The following is a 19,969-nucleotide window of genomic DNA, read 5'->3' as shown; positions in this document are numbered from 1 at the left end:
GGATACCGTTAATATCTCATCCGAATGTATGGTGGACGCAATGTTGAGAATCAGGACCTCAGAACCGGGGCAGCAAGCCTGAAAATAGGACGCAGGGCGACTGTAGCGCTCAAGTAGGAGACGCCGTCACAGGATCCGCCAGAGTCAGGGAGGTAGGATGAAGCAAATAGGGTCCTCTCACGCCGGCCGTAAACCTCACTGTATACGCCATATTAGTCCGACACCCAGACCTCCGGGGGCCAGGAATAACCCATCTCTCACTTGAGCACTACAGTTGCCCTGCGTCCTGTTTTCAGGCCTGCTGCCCCGGTTTTGAGGTCCTGATTCTCAACATTGCGTCCACCATACATTCGGACGAGATATTAACGGTATCCTGGCCCACCCTGATAGATCTACTATAAATTCAGATTCTCTCAAATGTCTACCTTCAATTGCGCTCCCTCGCTATCAACCTCAGGATATCGCGTGTGTTTCACCTGTGTTTTTTGATCAATTTGAAGCCTGACAGGAAGCTGCCATTTCCTAGGCCTTAGGATATGCTTTCCCTGCCCTGATTAATGATTGGGACTCTTTCATATTGTGTTGTCGTCGGATCTTAAGAGACCGTGCTAACCATTACATTGGTGATATGCACCCTGATGAAGGAATTCCCCATTTTGCACTGTTCCGAAATGTGCGTCGGCGCTTCTCTCGTTTGCCTGATGAAATGTGGTAGTTGATTGAGTTGGTATGGATGTAATGGTTTGAGAATGAGTCAGTAGTTGAAAGAATACGTGATTGATTTGGGTGCCATTTTCTATTGCTCTCCGTGTCCCTGGGCTGATGATGCACTATTTGATATGTATTTATATGAAATGAAGTATGTATTGCTCTCTATTATTTAAACTTGATTTATTTTTCTATGAAAATAAATAAGAGAATACACAATTGAAAAATATTTAGCTGTTCTGTGGGCGCTTTCTATTTATTATTGGAATTTTTTGGTCCTTTATATAATTGGGAACTCCCTTTTTCATGTTGTTCCATATATATTTTGCCCTGGTGGGTTGTTCCCCCTCCCTTTATCCTCTTTAGGCTTCAGGGTCCCTCTTTTGTTTTTTGCATTTGTACAACAAGAAGACTGCATATTAATTACTCATTGCAATATTACAAATACATATTATGTAGAGGAATGGTCAAGTACATAACGCACATTGATATCCGGGGTAACATACACATTTCTTTACTAAATCAACATTTAATCATCCTGCAATCGTCCCTTTATTCCAAGAGTCGTGGCCCACCTCCTGCATTTTAGAGATGTTTAGGGCATCGGAAACAGTCACAGTGGCCTAACCCACCCCTGCAGGCACTATACCTGCAGACTGCTGCGGCAGGGGGGGGCGAGCCAACTTCCAACAAGTAGCACTTAAGTGGCTCCCAGATGTCCCGAGGCCTGGGCGACAAGGGCGGAGTCATGGCAAACAGTTCACTCTTCGTATTATAGTATACCAGAATATTGAGCCGGGCCTTAGTAGTAGGGGTAACTTTTCACCCCTTGTGCAGTGCTATCTCTCTTTTAACCAACTGCAGTGCGATATATGTGAATTTGCGTATTTGCTTAGGGATCTCTCGTACGTATCCCAGCAGAGCTATTGCAGGTGCAGGGGCTATAGTGTGTAGTTTCATCTTAGATAAAAGAGTGAAAATGGCCCTCCAGTAGCATCCTTTTTTTACACAATTCCGAATCATGTGAGCAGAATCAGCGTGGTGTGCATCATACTTGGGACAAGTGTGTGGCCTATTGTGGTCAACCCTGTGAATTTTCTCTGGAGACATGTAGGCTCTCCATAGAAATTCAAAATGTATCAGCTTGTGTTTACTATTAAGTGAGACCTCTTTGGTCAGGGTGCAACAATACTCGCAGTGTGAGTCTTGTATTGTGTGCTTCAGATCCGGTTCCCATGCTTCCCAGATCTTAGTGTCTCTACTAGGGACCAAGGCCATACTGACACAATATAACTCGGATATGAGTTGTTCGCCCCCTTTTCATGTGATGAACAATGTTAGCTGTGGGTAATTTGTGGTTCCAGAGGGAATTCTGTGATGTACGCAACGCAGAGTTCTGCAGAGCCTGCTGAACACATATTGGTCCATGAAAGTTAAACCGCTCTTTTTCTGTTCTGGAAAACACATGTCCTCCCGGAAAGAGGTCCCCTATTGTTTCGAGAGAGTATGCAGTAACGTTTTTATATTTAATATTTATTTGATAATTAATTAATAATCATAAAAGCACAGTCGATATAGCACATATCACAAAATAAGAAGTCTAAATACTGTGCAGTAAATAATATGCTTTATTAGTGTACAATATATCTATTCATAACAGACCAGTGTACTGCATCATAGGACCAGTAGCATCATAGGGCCCGTAGCCCACCACAGCGAAAATTACAGGAAATAACAAGACACATCACATTGCCTCCTACAGATACTATCCCACCATAATGCAATGAATTGTATGGACAATAAACCAGCACATTGAACTGCATCTTAGGGGCACTAGCAAATACTGTGCACGGCCTCATGAGGACACTATTAGAGGACACTAAACCAAGGAACTGCTTTTATGGGACATGAACATTACATTGCAGGAGTACTAGCTTGTAACACTGCACTGCAAACTAGGGAAACTAACCAACTGCACTGTATCCAAAGGAACGGGCAAAACAAAATATGTGTCTGTGATGTCCTGGCAGTCCTTCAGGAGGGGGTAGGTAATGGTATACCCATATAAAGTATACCACAGATTGGAAAAGCTTGTTTTGTCAAACAAAAGATGCCCTATAGGAATACAATTCGGTGTCATTTTCACTAGTGACATATTTCTTCGTGAAGGAGGCAAAACATAAACGGTAACAATTAGAGAGTATGTTTTGAATTAGGTTTACTGCCCAATGCAGAGAAAGGACACTTTTATGCATGACCTATTGCTAGGATAGTTGGTATTGATGGTTAACTGGATCATCCCTCACATATTAAAGATCTGATGTGAAACATTAAAGTCTTGTTACCCTTCATGTCAGGTGTGATAATGCCTGCTCAATAAGAACAAGCCTGATTGAACTTATATCCATTTGAGATGGCACAATGGAGAGACTAAGAACCTCCCTACTGTGTTGTTAGTATTTAAATTCAGTTATGTTGTTATGCAGATTTGTAGAGCACACTATGACTGGGGAGGGTATCCTGGGCTGGGCAGGTGCGAGTCTAACTAAACCTAGGGCCTCAAATAGGAATTCAACAAGTGAGGAGTAGGCTCCTATGTGTACCAGCAAGTCGTTACACACTTTAGGAGTAACATAGGAGAAGGCTTGACTGTTCGATCTGGTTATTGAATGAGTGCAAGTACAAGTCCAGATGAATAGAGGCGTCTGGAAGGTTTGTGAAAGTAGTTGCTGAGATATGCTGCGCCAGCGTATTGTAGTGAAAGTGTGATTGCAGAGTTTGAATTGTGCTTGTTTGTGTATGGGGAGCCACTGGAGCTCCTTCAGTTGTGGTGTGAGTGCGGCGTGGGAGGTTAAGTTTTTCTGGCCGATGAGTACTCAATAGTCTGCAGCCTTCTGCTGAGTTTTTTGTTGATCACCAGCATAGAGGGTGTACCTGTATTCCATCTTGCTTGTGTGTGCGTGATGGTGTTCCAGGTACTTTTAGAAGTCATTTGGAAATCTTCCTCAGCATCTCCAGGGTATGGAAGCATGAGGCGTGAATGCATTGACTTGGGAGACCATGTTGAGTTATCAGTCAATGACTGGTGTGGGTGGTGCGGGTGGGTGTACATCATGGTTCTGTTGGCCACCAGGTGGATTCCCACCAGGAAGTGCTCTTCCTGAAGATCACAATTTCTGCCTTGGTGTCTAGCTTCGGACAGTTGGTCTTCATCCAGTTGGCAATTTCAGACAGGCATTGTACTTGAGCAGGGTACTGGCTGTCTTGTTCATGAAGGAGAGAATTATTGCATGTCTGCGTAGGAGAGGACGGTGATGTTGTGAGAGCGGATCATGCTAGCTAGAGGGATCATGTATGCTTTGAAGAGATTCGGGCTTAAGGGGGAACTTTGCAGAACACTGTAGATGAGGTTGAGGGTGTCCAAGGTGTACAATGCCAGGTTGACTAACTGAGCCTTTCCAGCCAGGAAGAAGCAAATCCATTGGAGTGAGTGCACTTGGATTCCAATGTCACGTAGGCATTGGATAGGGATGGGTGGGAAACCATGTAAAATGCTTTACAGACTTCCAGGAGGATGAGGGCTGCCATGTCTCGTCCATCTGGAGTTATGTGGTTGTCATTTGACGCGACAATAAGGGCAGGTTCTGTGCTGTGATTGGGTCTGAGACCAGACAGATTGATGTCAAAGAGTCAGTGGTTATTGAGGTATTCGGTCAGGCATCTCTTGATGATTTTATCTAAGCCTTTGGCAGGGAAAAGTAACAGGGAGATCAGTATGCAGTTGGCAAGTGTTGAAGGGTCTGCTGAGGCTTTCTTCACAGAAGAGGTGGAGGTGTACTGAAGGGGTTTAAGCATGGCACTGAAGTGGTGCAGTCCTCTGGAGTAGGTGTGGATGGACTTCATGACGGTGGCGGTTTCTTGATTGAATGAAATTCCTTAATTCAATAGTAGGCTTCTTAGATAGGACATATAACCCTAGAATCCTGCAAGGTGTTTGTAGGTTAACCCGACCTAGAACCCTAACCCTGTAGCATGTTAACTCAAATCGTAACTCTAAACTTAACAAAAACTCTGATTGCATTTAGGTTTTAGATACCACTACACCCTATATCACATTTAAAAAAGAATGACAACATCTGCTGCTCCTGTGCCCCCTTACTCACTGAATATCAAGGAGTTTTGAAGGAGGCAGTTCTTGAAAGCTTGAAAGGCAGCATTCTAGAATCTAAGGTTGTTGTTAGCTGATGATTTTTGTTTAAAAGCTGGCACCCTTATTAGGTGGAGCATTTGCTACAGAACATTATCATCTAATTTATTATAAAAGTAGTTGGGCCTCTACAATCAAATGTTATTATATTCTGTGAATTGGATTAGTTGCTATAATGTATAATAATTGATTGATAAATGTGACATATGATTCATACGCTCCTTCCATTGTATATATGTTTAAGATTAGGTGGGCTTACAGTGGTGGACCACTGGGAGTTGAGGATAGGGATAGGTGTGACAGGATTAGAATTATTGAGCTAGTGCGCACAGAGCTTTAAAACCTTGACCGCTGTGGGTAAATGATTAGATTATTATATTCTGTATTTAGATTAGCTTATTATGTTGGCCACAAATTATAAGATGTACCTTTATAGATCCCTTTGACGTCCACTGGGCCTAGTTTGCACTATAGACAAGTAAACTGCTAAAAATAAATACATAAACACCTAACTGCAACTCTTACCATATCCCTAAAATTTACCATTTCGAAAGTCAATAGATTACATTAACATAAAAAATTAAACTTATTCTAGCTTATGTGTATTTTATGAAATTGTTTTAATTACCTTTGAACTCAAAGTCCAACTGCACAGGGTAAAATGATGAGTGTAGCATTAACGATAAGGGGAATTAATGTTTGGTAAACGTAATGGGGCAGAAGTCATGGTTCTTAGGTAAAGGTAGGAGACCCTGATATGGTATTACTTTTTCCTTATATAAAATGACAAATGATGATATTCATAATAGCACACCATATCTTTTTCCCTTCTTCACATAAAAGCCTCAGCATTTCCTGTTGCTCTTTTTAAGAGTGACTGATGCCATATAAATCCACAGTTACCTAGTATCTGGAGTTGCATAATTTATATTGTGTTCATTTTACAATATCCTTTCCTGTTACGTTCCTATGATTATTAACATGTATACAATGACCTAAGTCAAGGGATCGCTAGCTAAACTTGCTTTTTTTATAAGCATTCAGATATGCTCCCCTGCTCTACTAGCTCTTACTCACAGAATAAGCATTTCACGATGTGCATATTTGAGGCAGTACCAGTAGGTAGGAGTGATACAATGTAGGAAAGAGCTATTTCTATGAATCGAGACAAGTGTCTGAATTAGCAGTGTTTGTTCTAAGAAAGCAGAGAGTTTCAATAAGAGATAACACATATAGAAAGTATTTAACTATAGAAGCACCAGAAGAGGCACCCTCACAGTCCCCAGTTTAACAAATCTGTCTCCCACCCTACCTATATTTTCATTTTCCTTTAGGTACAGGGGAGGTGCAATTTAGCGCTAAAGTACATATACTTACAATTGTTGAGCTGAAGGTCCTTCTAAGAGCACATTACCTTCAGGGTCCTGCAGAAGGCCCTTTCCTGCAACATCAATAAGCCGACTTCTCTATCACATTAAACAAATGTGAAGGTGTGAACATGTTATCAGTGATGCATTGCTGAACCTGAAATTTCCGTTTACATTTCTGTGAGGGGTATAATGGTGCTATGGTTGCAGAAGGGCATCACTGTAAACTTTTTCCTCCCTATTATACAGAAGGATTTAAAGTAGATCCCTAAGAGGTTGGTGTGAGGGAAAGGATTGGTAAAACCTGAATATGGGAGTGCTTATTTAAACAACAGAAGCAGGACAGTAGAATTCAAAGTATTTACGGACATGTGCAATTAATATTTGTATAAGTTCATATATAACCACTACACATAAGTGTAAATTTAAATATTGAAATTATTTCTAAATAATGCATAATACGGGGGTAGTCATCTAAAAAACAAATGCCTTATATCAGCAGATATAAAATTGGTAAAACAGTGAAAATAATAAAATGAGAAATAACTGAGAACATATTTACATGGGCAGAAATGACAATTTTTATTGATGTCATGCACTCACCAAATAAACAAACCAAAAGTTATCAGTGTCAGGGGGAGGCGTTCACATTTTATTTTACTCCTAAATTCACACAGGTTAATCATTCACCCATTCAAACTATAGCTATTACATTTACTTTCCTCTGTGCCAGGCATAACAAATGTGATCAACCCACCTTATTAAGAAGTCTGTTAGAAAACAATGAAGGAGCCTTTTCACGATGGGCATGGAAGTTCAAGGCCATGAGTGCATCAGGACCGACAGAGAAATAGTTGTTCATGTTTAACACCTGTAGAAACAGACAGAAAACAGATAAAAAATATGTTTATATCAGCGCTGCCTTTGAAAATCAAATTAAATAAATGATAATAAAATCATGTGAACTGAAGCATGGTTTTTCCAATGACACAGACTTGACTCTCACAGTAATTGGGTCTGTAATCCTATTTGTGCCCACATCTGCATTACAAGTCTGCAGTCATTTTTGAGGGGAAATATGCAATGTTATGAGTTTTACAGCTCGAAAACATATCAAAACATACACTTTTACCACATTAATTCCAGTTATTTAAAACTACTACAAGTCAAGACTATTACAACTCCCAAAATGCTTAATTCAAGATATTAAACTGTGGAGCCATAACGCGATAAAGATCACAATACAATATTCACTGACAGAAAGTAACCTCATTTGCCTGGAAGAGGAAAAGAAATCCTCGAAAGGCCATCATTTTGAGGGACGTGATGTGACTAATCAAACAGCGGTGCATATTGTGCTAAAGTGGCCGAAAAAATTGCCAATAAACAACTCATGGCTCACTTAGAAGCTAATAAATCCCTGCACAGCTCCCAGTCTGGTTTCCGGACTAACTACTCCACTGAGACAGCCCTCCTGAGAGCGATTGAAACTCTACGGGCAGGAGCTGACGAGGGTCATACGATGGCACTCATTATGCTGGACCTCAGTGCTGCGTTTGACACTGTAGCTCACTCCATCTTGCTACAGTGTCTAAACCAGGCTGGGGTCACCAAGGCTGCACTCGGATGGCTCAAAGCCTTCCTCATAGATCGCAGCTTCCAGGTTCAGAGAGGAAATCTCCTCTCAGACAGCATTGCCCTAGAACAGGGGGTGCCTCAGGGCTCTGCCCTGAGCCCCACCCTGTTTAACCTTTATATGGCCCCGCTGGCGGATGTGGTCCAATCGTACGGCATAAAATTAGTATCCTACGCCGACGATACCCAACTCCTCATCTCCCTATCCCAGGCACCCACCTTAGCAGCCGCAAACTTTAAAACTTGCATGCAGGAGCTTGCAGGCTGGATGAACCAACACTGCCTGAAGCTCAATGGCTCTAAAACAGAGGTTCTTGTGATAGGGGGAAACACGGCTAGTTGGACTCAGGACTGGTGGCCTCCTTGTTTAGGCCCTCTACCTTCTCCTTGCAAGGAAGCAAAGAACTTGGGTGTATGGGTCGATCCCAAGCTTTCCTTTGATAGCCACGTCCATAAGCTAGTAGGGAAATGCTTTGGGGTGCTGAAGACCTTAAACCGTACTCTGGACCTTCTTCCTTTAGAGGCCAGACGCACGATGACCCAAGCTCTAGTCACCTCCCGTATCGATTACGGTAATGTGCTACTCTTAGGGACTACAGAGAAGAACATCAGAAAGCTGCAGGTCCTCCAGAACACGGCAGCGCGGCTAGTCCTCAGACTACCCAAAAGAACTGCCTTTAAGCCCACCTTGGCTGCTCTTCATTGGCTCCCTATAAAAAAGAGGATCCTGTTCAAAGCGCTCCTAATATGTTACAGGATAACCTCTCAGAAAGCCCCTGAATACCTGAAGAATCTTGCTATCCCCTACGTACCCAACAGAGCACTTCGCTCCAGGGGAATTGGTCTTCTTAAAGCCCCCCGGATAAACAAGGCCAGAATGGGAGGGCGCTCCTTTAGCGCGCTGGCGGCCAAAAATTGGAACTCTCTCCCACTGAACATCAGACTTGCAGAGACTGAGACAATATTTAGGAAACTCTTAAAAACCCACCTTTATACCCTATAGGTCTCTCACTTTCTCCTGCTGCTCTCTCCACAGCGCGGGGACACGCCGGGATGGCGTCACCAGGCGCTTTATAAACTCCTTTATTATTATTATTAACCTTTTAGTTTAAATTCTTGAAAAAGTAAAAAGTTCACCGCAAAAAATACCCTACAAAGTGGATGCAAGATAAACACACAGATATGTTAAAGATATTGTGCTCCATTGGAACTGGTGGATGAACCCCTTCAGGCAGCTGCATGTTTTGGGGAGCCTATAAAGCTTAGAGCTTTCGATTTGGAAACATTCATTTTACAGACTGAGATTCATCTCTGACAAGCAGTAGAGAATATGGTCTGCAAACATTGTTAATGCAAAGGAATTCAGTCCCATTTTAATCCCTTTTACTACAGTGGTAACAAACGTTCTTTGTGCCAGCAAATATAGAGCATCAATGGGAGGTGAAAGGGGTGATCTCTGCCTTGTCCCCCTTCTAATCATCACCCTTTCTGAATATGTAGTGTTGACTTGTTTAGGTTCTACCTATTCTACCCAAATCACACTCATAAAATTGTGACCAAACCTGCTTGCCTCCATCACCTCTGTAGGAAAGCTCAAATCTAGCCCATTGAGTTTTGACTCGCCTTTGGGTTTGGCTGCTTTTTCAATCATGTGCAGCACTTTCCTGGTGTTGTTACTCATCCAGCATCAGTCCATGAAGTCAGAGCTATTAGAGAGTACCTGGTGATGCAGGATAATGTTCAACAAAATCTTTCTACAGATCTTCGCCGCTAAGTTCAGAAAGAAAAACTGGCCTATAAAGACCATATTCCGCACATTCTTAGCAGTATAGGTAGTACTGTGACTCTCACCTCTGCCATAGAGGGAGAAACCCTACCCTGGGTAGTGAAGGAATAGAGCAATGTGGTTATTACATCCAGGAATTGTGGCCAGAATGTTTTCCTACATGATTAAATCAGCCAGGGCCCAGTGTTTTAGCGGTTTTTAGGCCCTCAATCAGTGTATTACTTCCTCTTTCGTAATTAGCAGGTCTGGGTGCTCAACTTGCTCCGGAGATAATTTATCTAAGTTACTTGTTAGGACATATGCCTTTATTCAGTCTGGACTGGTTGGCTCTGTGTCGTATAACTGTTGGTAAAACCAGCATAACCTCTCTACCTTCTTGGCTTATCTCGTTAGTACGAAGTTGTTTCAATTATGACTGCCCTGAAATATGTATGCATGCATTTAGATTTTAGTCTGGACACCGGCAACCTCCAGAAGGCTATGGTAGAAATTATCCAGCTGGGGGATCCCACCCACTTTATTAATAGCAATAATATCGCTATATGAAGACACTTGGGTTTGGGTCAAAACAAGTGCCAATACAGTAACCTCAAACATTCATACAAATAACAGTCTTAAACAGGGCTGTCCACTGGCTCCTCTTCTGTTTAATCTTCACTCCACAGATATGGGGGCTGCTCTGCAAGATGCCAGCCTAGGTTCTCAAACAGTAATAATGGACCATACTAGAGTTGGACTTCTGAGAGCCTTGCATGCGCTGGATTGTTCCAACTAAGATATCCATTTACTGATTAATCAGGGGAAGGCCAAGGTAATGGTGTTTGGGAAACACCAGCATAAATGGCAAGCCCACTGCTATTTGGGAGAGCTGCAAACTGACGCAGGAGTAGCCTATAAATAGCTTGGGGTTTGGCTCTCAGAAAAGCCACCTCAATATTTCATCTAAAACATCTAATATCTAAGGCCGAAAATGTCATTCATCTGCTAAGACAAGTCAGCCACTATTAGTTAAGTCCAACAGCTAAGCCGATATTGATTGTTTTAAGAGCAAAACTGCTACCTGCCATCAGCTATGGTCATTTGGCCTTCCCGAGATCGCTGGACAAGTTCCTAAATACAACTTAAATTAAGGTATACAAATCAGTGCTGCAAATTCCGTGAGAAGCAAGAAAAACAAGGCTAAGACTGGAACTTGGTCTTCGAAGGCTGGACCTGATAGGCCAGGGGGACCTTATAAAGTTATACATCAGGACCTTGAGGGCTCCGGAAGACTCATGCAGAAATCAACTGATGTCCGTTTGCGAGGAGACAGGCGCAGCCTGGAACACCAGCCTTAGCCAGGCCATTACCCTCTTAAGGATAAAGGTAGCAAGCCTACAATTATCTGAAATTCCTCATTATTCCCGGAAGAAAGCAGTGAACAAGCAGGTCCTGGAAACATCATTTGCTCTAGACATCGAATCCCTCAGCCCCAGCTCGCTCACAGAGCCACTGTTGAAATCATATACTCTGAGAAAAGCGCAACCCTACTTACAGGAGGTACTGTCAGGAAACGGGAAAGTACTGTTCATGAGACTTATGACACTAGGCATCACAGACTTCAATCCAGACTGGGCTTGTAAAGGGGAGAATATCGAGTGCAAACTATGCTTCTTTGCTACAGAATCCTGGTTACACCTTTTATGCTGCTGCCCCGAATTGAACAATGAGCCTTGGCATCTTTTCACCCATTACTCATTGCAAATGGAACAAGGACCTGCAGGGAAGCCTCTGCCTTGTGTTTCTCAGATTCAACGGAAAGAAACTTAGCAAGACTGGGGAAATTTTTCGCATGTAATCAGGATTGCCATAAAGGAGGCGTCACAAGGAGATGTCTCTCATGTGTCAGTCTGATGTCCTTTTCCTTATTCTGGCAAGCTGGGTTTTACAAAAAAATGGCGAATGTGGCAGGGCAGACACTGCCATACCACTAGAGAGGCCAACACTTTTACCCAAAGGTCTATCTCATAAATTCAGAGTTTATTGTCCTAGTTTTAAATTGTTTTTAAAGTAAACCCCGAGAACGTGCTTAAATGAATAAAGGAATGTAAGCTGTTCATAAGGACAATGACATTAAAGGATTGGCGAGGGGGCAGAGGTGAATTATTTTTAACAACTGACTCATTTTTAACAAAAGTCGTTTTTTTTGCTGTAATGATTTGAAATAATCAAACAGTTAATACATTCATTGTCATTGCAAAAAAAAATCCCAGGTTTGATACCAGCTTTGTAAAATGTTTGCCTGTTTTTCAAGGTAGTACTGTGCTTTATGGACACTAAAGGTTCCTCATCCTCATGTTTCCAGCTGTGGGGTCATTTGTTGTTGCCAAGCAGGTTACTGTATTCACCTCCTGGTTTGAGCAGGATGGTGCTGAATAAAACTGTCAGGCTTAAGCAAAGGAGCCTCTCCTCTTATCTCACTCCAAACTCAGCTTGGGAATACACTTGCCATTGAATCTGTTTTACCAAATAAAATACCTACAACCATAGGCTGGTAGTTGTGATATAGCAGATTACGAATATGAACATAGCTTAGAAAGAACAACCCCTTCTCCAAACTGAGGGGCCGATCACGAAGTTGTCCACCCGCCATCGCTGCTGGAAAAGGGACTGCCCGACATAGGTGCGGCGGTCCCGCAAAATGAATTAGGATGCGCCCACCACACTGGTGGGCGCATCGTGTATGTTTACATTGTGGCGGGTGGCAGCACCCGCCACAATGTAAAAATACATGTTTTGCATTTGTATGTACAACGTGGCAGGCACCGAGCGGGTCCTGCCACCTGGTACATGCAAATGCAGGGGGTACCATAGGTACCCCCCACGTGCAGCACCCCACACCCCTGGGCACCCGCTACGGGCCCCCGAAGGCATTCTCTGCCTCCCGCCACAAAAGACAGGCATCATAGTGCCCACGGCGGTGCCTGCACAGCACCGCCTCCATTGCCCCATGATACCAGGTCCCGCAAGGCTGGCGGAAAAGGACCGCTTTGCGGGACCACGGCGGACGGTATTTCCATCCGCCGCGGTACCATTCGCATTCCCACCGCCATCCCAATTCGGCGGTGGGAATATTGAGGTTGATGGCGGGCGGTCTGCCACCGCCGGGCCGGCAGTCCTCACCGCGGGCTCAGCGGTGACGAACTTCGCGCCATCGTAATGACCCCCTGAGTGTCACAGAGTCCCACCCCCCCTCCCCTCCGGGAGCCCTCCCACTTCGGCCAGACATAACCATACTCATCTGAGCCAACCACACCCACCTCAGAGGGAATCCGACCCAGTGTTTCATAGATATTCCATAGATCCATAGAGTGGAGTGGTGTGGCTCACTGGTTAGAGGTGGCAGACCCGGAAGCAGAGGACGGCCCGGGACCAGGGTTCAATCCCCGACGCGGCAGGGTAGTGAACCCGGGTCAGCGGACTCGATAATTCTCGCCTCGGTGCCTACTCTAACCAGGCTCACACTCTGCAACTCTGGGCATTAGCTTGCCTTATCTCTACAACCGCCCCCCACAAACGCCGGGGATGCCTGGTTTCACCTTGGAGATACCCTGGAGGGAACATCTCACAGGGAAAGCCAGGACGGGTTCCCCAGCGGTCTATAGCGCCAGGACGCCTCCGGGTAGCAGTGCGCTTTACAAGACACACACATTTACATTTACATTTACATCCACCGCCTTACAAGGTGACCGCCGCACTTCCCTAGTCTTTTGCAGGCATGGCCGTAAGTCGTAGTACGTGCAGGTACTTATGGCAAATAAGTTCCAGATACTCTAGCCTAAAAAACATAAGGCACACTGCTCAGGCTTTCACAATAGTTGCTTCCCTCACTTCAAGTGTCTCTGATATTCGTTCCATCCCAAAAAGGCCCTTCGGCGATGCTGCCCTATTTTATGATCCGGGGGTGCCTCCCCACCCCATGGCGCTAGTATAGCTAGTTTGACTGTGCACAGGGCCAAAGCCATAGCCCTCTCCTGTAGTGTATGCAGGGGAAATGTAAGTGTGTTGGGATTGCCTACAATAGTGGAAGTAGGAAATGGGGGGATATCTGTGGAAAACATGTTGTTCAAATCACTCAATACTCTCCCTTAATAGGGTTTTAATTTGGTACAGTGCCATAATAGATGCAGTAAGGTACCCGGCAAACCGCAGCCCCTCCAGCAGTCACAGGATCTAGTCGCAGCCCCAACCACGTACGCAACCTAGGATTCATCCTAGACTCCTCCCTCTCCATGGCTAAGCAGGTCAGTGCCGTCTCCTCCTCCTGCTACATCACCCTCCGCATGCTCTGCAGGATCTACAAGTGCATCCCGACCGAAACAAGAAGAACGGTGACACAGGCCCTCGTCAGCAGCAGGCTGGACTACGGCAACGCATTCTACGCAGGAATCCCACCGTAACACCTACGACGACTACAACGCATCCAAAACGCCTCCGTCCGACTGATTGTCAACGTCCCCCGCCATAACCACATCACCCCCACCTGAGAGACCTACACTGGCTACCCGTCGACAAGAGGATCACCTTCAAGCTCCTCACCCACGCCCACAAAGCACTCCACAACGCCGGACCAGCCTACCTAAACAGCAGACTCAGCTTCCACACCCCCACCCACCAGCTCCGCTCCACCAGCCTCGCCCTCGCCACTGTCCCCCGCATCCAACGAACGACCTCTGGCAGCAGATCCTTCTCCCATCTCGCCGCCAAGACCTGGAACACCCTCCCTCCCCACAATACTGCAGACCCAAGACCTACTCACCTTCAGAAGACTCCTCAAGACCTGGCTCTTCGAGCAGTAGCAGCACCCCCTTCCCTCAGCGCCTTGAGACCATCACGGGTAAATAGGGCACTCTACAAGTACTCTGATTGATTGATTGATTGAATGCGGGCAGGTGTGTAATACCAATAATATGTGATTTTGGCCATTGGTTCTCTAACGGTCACACTGGTCACTGTTATGAAGACACACTAGAAAATCTCACCCCACTCCTTATCTGAAAGTGTGCCGCTATGTTTCTATCCCCAGCAATTTTGAGCTGCGTCCGGGCCTGGAGAAGCGCCTTCAGGAGAAGTTTGCGGATATCATAGTCTAGGTTTTCATCATCGGCTCTTGTGATGAGACATTGTCCAAGGCAGTAAGAGGGTTTGCTACATGTTTCCTGATCACTGTGTGAGTGTAAGTACCTCGCACCCTCCGTATCAGGTACATCATAGTCCCTTTTCGACTAATCGAATGGTTGCATCCCTTTCTCATCAAAAATAACCCCAGCATGTTTAGAGTTCACTAGTCGCCAAGTGAGAAAGTTGCTGCCGTCTCTTGCTGACAGAAAAGTGGGGTTGCCTGCTACAGGGGTTATTGGAGAGGGTTTAGTGGTTAAATCCAGAGGTGCAGCTACAGTATCTCAGGCAGTCATAGTGGCCCATTAGACGGAAGAACTATACACCCCCCAGAGACAGTGTTTCTTTTCTATTTTATAAAATCATTTTTATTGGCATTTTCAAGAAATAAAAGTACAGTAGTAACTATTGCGAGTGCAGCGTAACATCTATTAATTATACATCTTGTCATAGGGTACAGTAACATCAGAATACATGTCACATCAGATATTGTCAAGCATGATATCATTATTATAGATTGGTAGGTAGGACTAGATTTGAGTCCATTAATGGTAGTCAATAGGCCGTACCTACGGTAGGGCGATTGCTCTCAACTTCAGCCCTGTGCTGTAAATGGTTCTATATGCCAGCCAATGATTTACCCTGGAGAACTGAGGAGATATAACTGGGTGCACATCCTGTCTAATGTTTATTCACCTGAAAAGGGTCGTCTTGTTACCACTGTCTGGCTAGGTCTCAAGTTGTGCCTGCGTGGATGGGCAAACACCTGAAACATCATAGAGAGAATGCTGCGCTCGCCGACCGGCTCTGTTCTCCAGTCTGGACCAGGGTCTGTGTTTCTTATGGAGCAACTGGAGTTTCCACATGTGGATGCCTACGACCGATTGGTATATAAAGCACCACTGTTTCTCCAATGCCCTATGATGCCATTCTACAAAATAACGCAGTTGTGCGGCCACATAATAGTATTTGACCCAGGGAACTCCAAATCCTCCCTCCTCTTCAGAGGAATACTGATGTTGTTTTGACATTCAGGCTGTTTTTCTCCTCCAGATGAATCCTTCTATCAGGGTCTGTATATTGGAAAGTATGCCCCACGGTGGTTGGATCGGGAGTACCTGCATTACATATAGTATTTTTGGTAAGGGAGTCATCTTAACTACAGTTATGCAATCTACATATGAAAAACCCCAATCAACCAATTCTGTAGGTCTCTACGTGTCGTGCAATGTGGTTCCTGGTCATTCTGTTCAGCTGTGCGCTCCATTGTGGAATGTAGGGTGACAACAAGGTAAGAGACATATTCCTGTGACCAGGAGAAGGGAAGCCTGTAGATCCCTCGGCATGTTGACCTGGAGCCAAAGGTGTTGAGTTTGTGGATAAGAACGGAGAGAGTGGTCTGTGGATTTGAGAGCATCATCAGGGCATCATCAGCATATTGAGCTATTTTATGTTCTGCCTTACCAAAGGCAACACTTGCAATCCTTGGATTTCGCTAGATCGCCTCTGATAGGGGCTCCATTTTTATAGAAAATAGGAGTGGAGGCAGGGGAGCCCCTGGCAAGCCCCCTCTATATTTAAATAGGACTCAATGTTGTGCCATTATGAGCTGGTTTAATAAAAAGAGTTACAACAAATAAAATTGTGCCATTCATTCTAACCTTTGCCTCTGGGCTGGTGTAGCAAATTCTGGAACTTGGGACCCATCCTAGTGTTGCTAAGGACCTCCCAGAGGAACAGCCACTGCTCTCGATCAAACACTTTTTCTGTATCAATGGACAGTGGGAAGGTCACATTCCCCATACGCAAGGCCTTATCTAGGATGAGTAAAATATGTTTTGCGTTGTAAAGACATCCATGTTCGGGGATAAACACCATCTGATCTGTCCTTTTCCAACGTTTAAGACTGGTTGGTGGTGAGGGTCAAGGGGGAAATCGTGTCTAGTGGGGATTGCATGGTTTCCAGGAGGGGCAAGACTGGGGTATATAGGGCAGAGTAGTACTGTTATCAGGTGCCAGCAATATCTTCAAGGATAGAGGCTTTATCATAATCGCTAGTGGTTACATAATTGATAGTCTCTATTTGAGGTTGTGCTCGGAGGATGCAGGAAAGAAGTTTGAATGCTTTGTCTGTCCATCAACAGTTTTTTTTTGCATTTGTCACCCCGAGTGGGACAGGTATGCTCAGACGTGAGTCCTGTGCTCTTCATGCCACTGGAATCAAGCTATCCTGGCTGATGAGGGCTGAACGTCCGAAACCGATCCTAGGATGCTTTTTTCCAGTCCAGGGATGACCTGGCTTGGCAGTTCGAGCTGGACTGTTCCCATGGGGCACAGGGTCAAGACTGATTTGCATATGGCTGGGTTCAAACTGGAATGGCATGGTTAGCAGAAAAACAATGGGTTTAGGCCCAGATCTCTGTTATGGGGTGAATGTATGACATTGTTCTGCATTCTGTCCATCAACTGTTATTTTTGCTTTGTCTCCCCTGCATAGTATCTGTGTTTGGTACGTAACAGTGCGTATTCCGCAGCATGCGACAAGCTCTTTAAGTTGTTGTCTTGTGGCTGCCAACAGGTGCCAGACTTTTCTAAACCTAAAAAGTTTGTGTTGGCCATCCAGGCTATTCACCCTTTCTTCCAGCTCCCCTATCCTTGGCCTTCCTATCCGCATTGAGGGCAGTGGAAATAGCTAAAAAGTCCTCCCTCAAAACCACTTTGAGGGTATCCCAAAGCATCCCGATCCGGGTGACTGAACCCTCATTCTCCGCCAGGAAGTTTGTGATCCGAGTGCAGCTGGATGCAAGAACTTCTGGCCATTTCAGAAGCTTATCAGTGTCCCTGATGTGGAGAGACCAATATGCTGTGTAAGGTGAATAGGACAGGGGCATATTTGGACAGAGCAGCAACCACTATATCCACCAGTTGGACTTGCGTTAGGAGTTGTGAGCTAACCAGATAGTAATCCAGTCTAGCGTAGGTCTGGTGTGCTGCAGAGAAAAAGGTGTTGTCTTCACTAGGGGGTCAAGGGGGAACAACGGGGGTGCTACATGCACCTGATGTCTGTAAGGTCCAAATCCCAAAGCCATGTTGCCAGCATGCTGACAGGACTCCATTCTGACCCACCCGATGCGCCGAACAATCAAGCTCTGTGTCCATCACTATATGAAAGTCCCTTCTCACGAGTATCTCAGCATCCTGGGTAGCCTTCAATAACGATACCGCATTCCAAAGGAATTGGTCTTGGTTGTTTTTGAGGGCATATATTTTGCAAGGTGTAAACATGCATGTCTGCTATGTTAATCTCAGCGCCAGCATCCTATCCATTATCTCAGGGACTGTTGATCATATTTTGCCTTGAAATTTACTGGCTAGAAGCATTGCAATGCCTCCTTTCTTGTCCGTGCCAGACGAAATAATTGCTGCATGACGCAGCAAGACTGGAGGCGACCCCGGTCCTTCCAGAGTGTGGTGAAGCATTCAACCGTGCATATTGAGGCCCCTGGTGTTTAAACTTTGTATGCAGGGGAAATGTAAGTGTGTTGGGATTGCCTACAATAGTGGAAGTAGGAAATGAACGTCCGACACCGATCCTAGGATGCTTGTTTCCAGTCCAGGGAGGACCTGGCTTGGCAGTTCGGGCTGGACTGTTCCCATGGGGCACAGAGTCAAGACTGATTTGCATATGGCTGGGTTCAAACTGGAATGGCATGGTTAGCAGAAAAACAATGGGTTTAGGCCCAGATCTCTGTTGTGGGGTGAATGTATGACATTGTTCTGCATTCTGTCCATCAACTGTTATTTTTGCTTTGTCTCCCCTGCATAGTATCTGTGTTTGGTACGTAACAGTGCGTATTCCGCAGCATGCGACAAGCTCTTTAAGTTGTTGTCATGTGGCTGCCAACAGGTGCCAGACTTTTCTAAACCTGAAAGGTTTGTGTTGGCCATCCAGGCTATTCACCCTTTCTTCCAGCTCCCCTATCCTTGGCCTTCCTATCCGCATTGAGGGCGGTGGAAATAGCTAAAAAGTCCTCCCTCAAAACCACTTTGAGGGTATCCCAAAGCATCCCGATCCGGATGACTGAACCCTCATTCTCCGCCAGGAAGTTTCTGATCCGAGTGCAGCTGGATGCAAGAACTTCTGGCCATTTCAGAAGATGATGAGTGTCCCTGATGTGGAGAGATCAATCTGCTGTGTAAGGTGAATAGGACAGGTGCATATTTGGACAGAGCAGCAACCACTATATCCACCAGTTGGACTTGTGTTAGGAGTTGTGAGCTGACCAGATAGTATTCCAGTCTAGCGTAGGTCTGGTGTGCTGCAGAGAAAAAGGTGTTGTCTTCACTAGGGGGTCAAGGGGGAACGACGGGGGTGCTACATGCACCTGATGTCTGTTAGGTTCAAATCCCAAAGCCATGTAGCCAGCGTGCTGACAGGACTCCATTCTGACCCACCCGATGCGCCGAGCGATCAAGCTCTGTGTTCATCACTATATGAAAGTCCCTTCTCACGAGTATCTCAGCATCCTGGGCAGCCTTCATTAACGATACCGCATTCCAAAGGAATTGGTCTTGGTTGTTTTTGAGGGCATATATTTTGCAAGGTGTAAACATGCATGTCTGCTATGTTAATCTCAGCGCCAGCATCCTATCCATTATCTCAGGGACTGTTGATCATATTTTGCCTTGAAATTTACTGGCTAGAAGCATTGCAATGCCTCCCTTCTTGTCCGTGCCAGACAAAATAATTGCTGCATGACGCAGCAAGACTGGAGGCGACCCCGGTCCTTCCGGAGTAGGTGAAGCATTCAACCGTGCATATTGAGGCCCCTGGTGTTTAAACTAAGGACCTTTAGTTGCGTGTGCGGGATGTCCTGCCATATGGTCCAGTAGAATGTGTTGCAGTGGTGTGTGTATGTCTCCAGGGTGGTAATTGTGTGGAGGCCAGTGGTGTGGGTGGCATAGCACATTACTGTGGTAGGCTCACAAGTGTCTCTGTGAACTGAGCACTCAAACTTGTGAAATTACTACTCCACCAACTGGTGTATACTAATTAACATATAGGGCTGGGAAATGCCCCTCAGGTCCATGATTCTTCATACCTGCAAT

General features: G+C 45.1%; 1 protein-coding gene across 1 annotated transcript in view; it reads right to left on the bottom strand.

The window, feature by feature from the left end:
* DGKE (diacylglycerol kinase epsilon) overlaps positions 1-19,969 on the bottom strand; it is a 161,874-nt gene that overhangs the window by 75,868 nt on the left and 66,037 nt on the right. Inside the window, exon 7 of the mRNA XM_086930872.1 lies at positions 7,040-7,153. Within this exon, the coding sequence (XP_086786998.1) occupies positions 7,040-7,153 (114 nt within the window). The remainder of the gene's footprint in view (positions 1-7,039; positions 7,154-19,969) is intronic.

The sequence above is a fragment of the Lissotriton vulgaris genome, chromosome 7, assembly GCF_964263255.1.
Source record: "Lissotriton vulgaris chromosome 7, aLisVul1.2, whole genome shotgun sequence".
NCBI classification, from domain to species: domain Eukaryota; kingdom Metazoa; phylum Chordata; class Amphibia; order Caudata; family Salamandridae; genus Lissotriton; species Lissotriton vulgaris.
The sequence above is the reverse complement of the archived record's forward strand: the minus strand, read 5'-3'. Positions and strand labels throughout refer to the sequence as shown.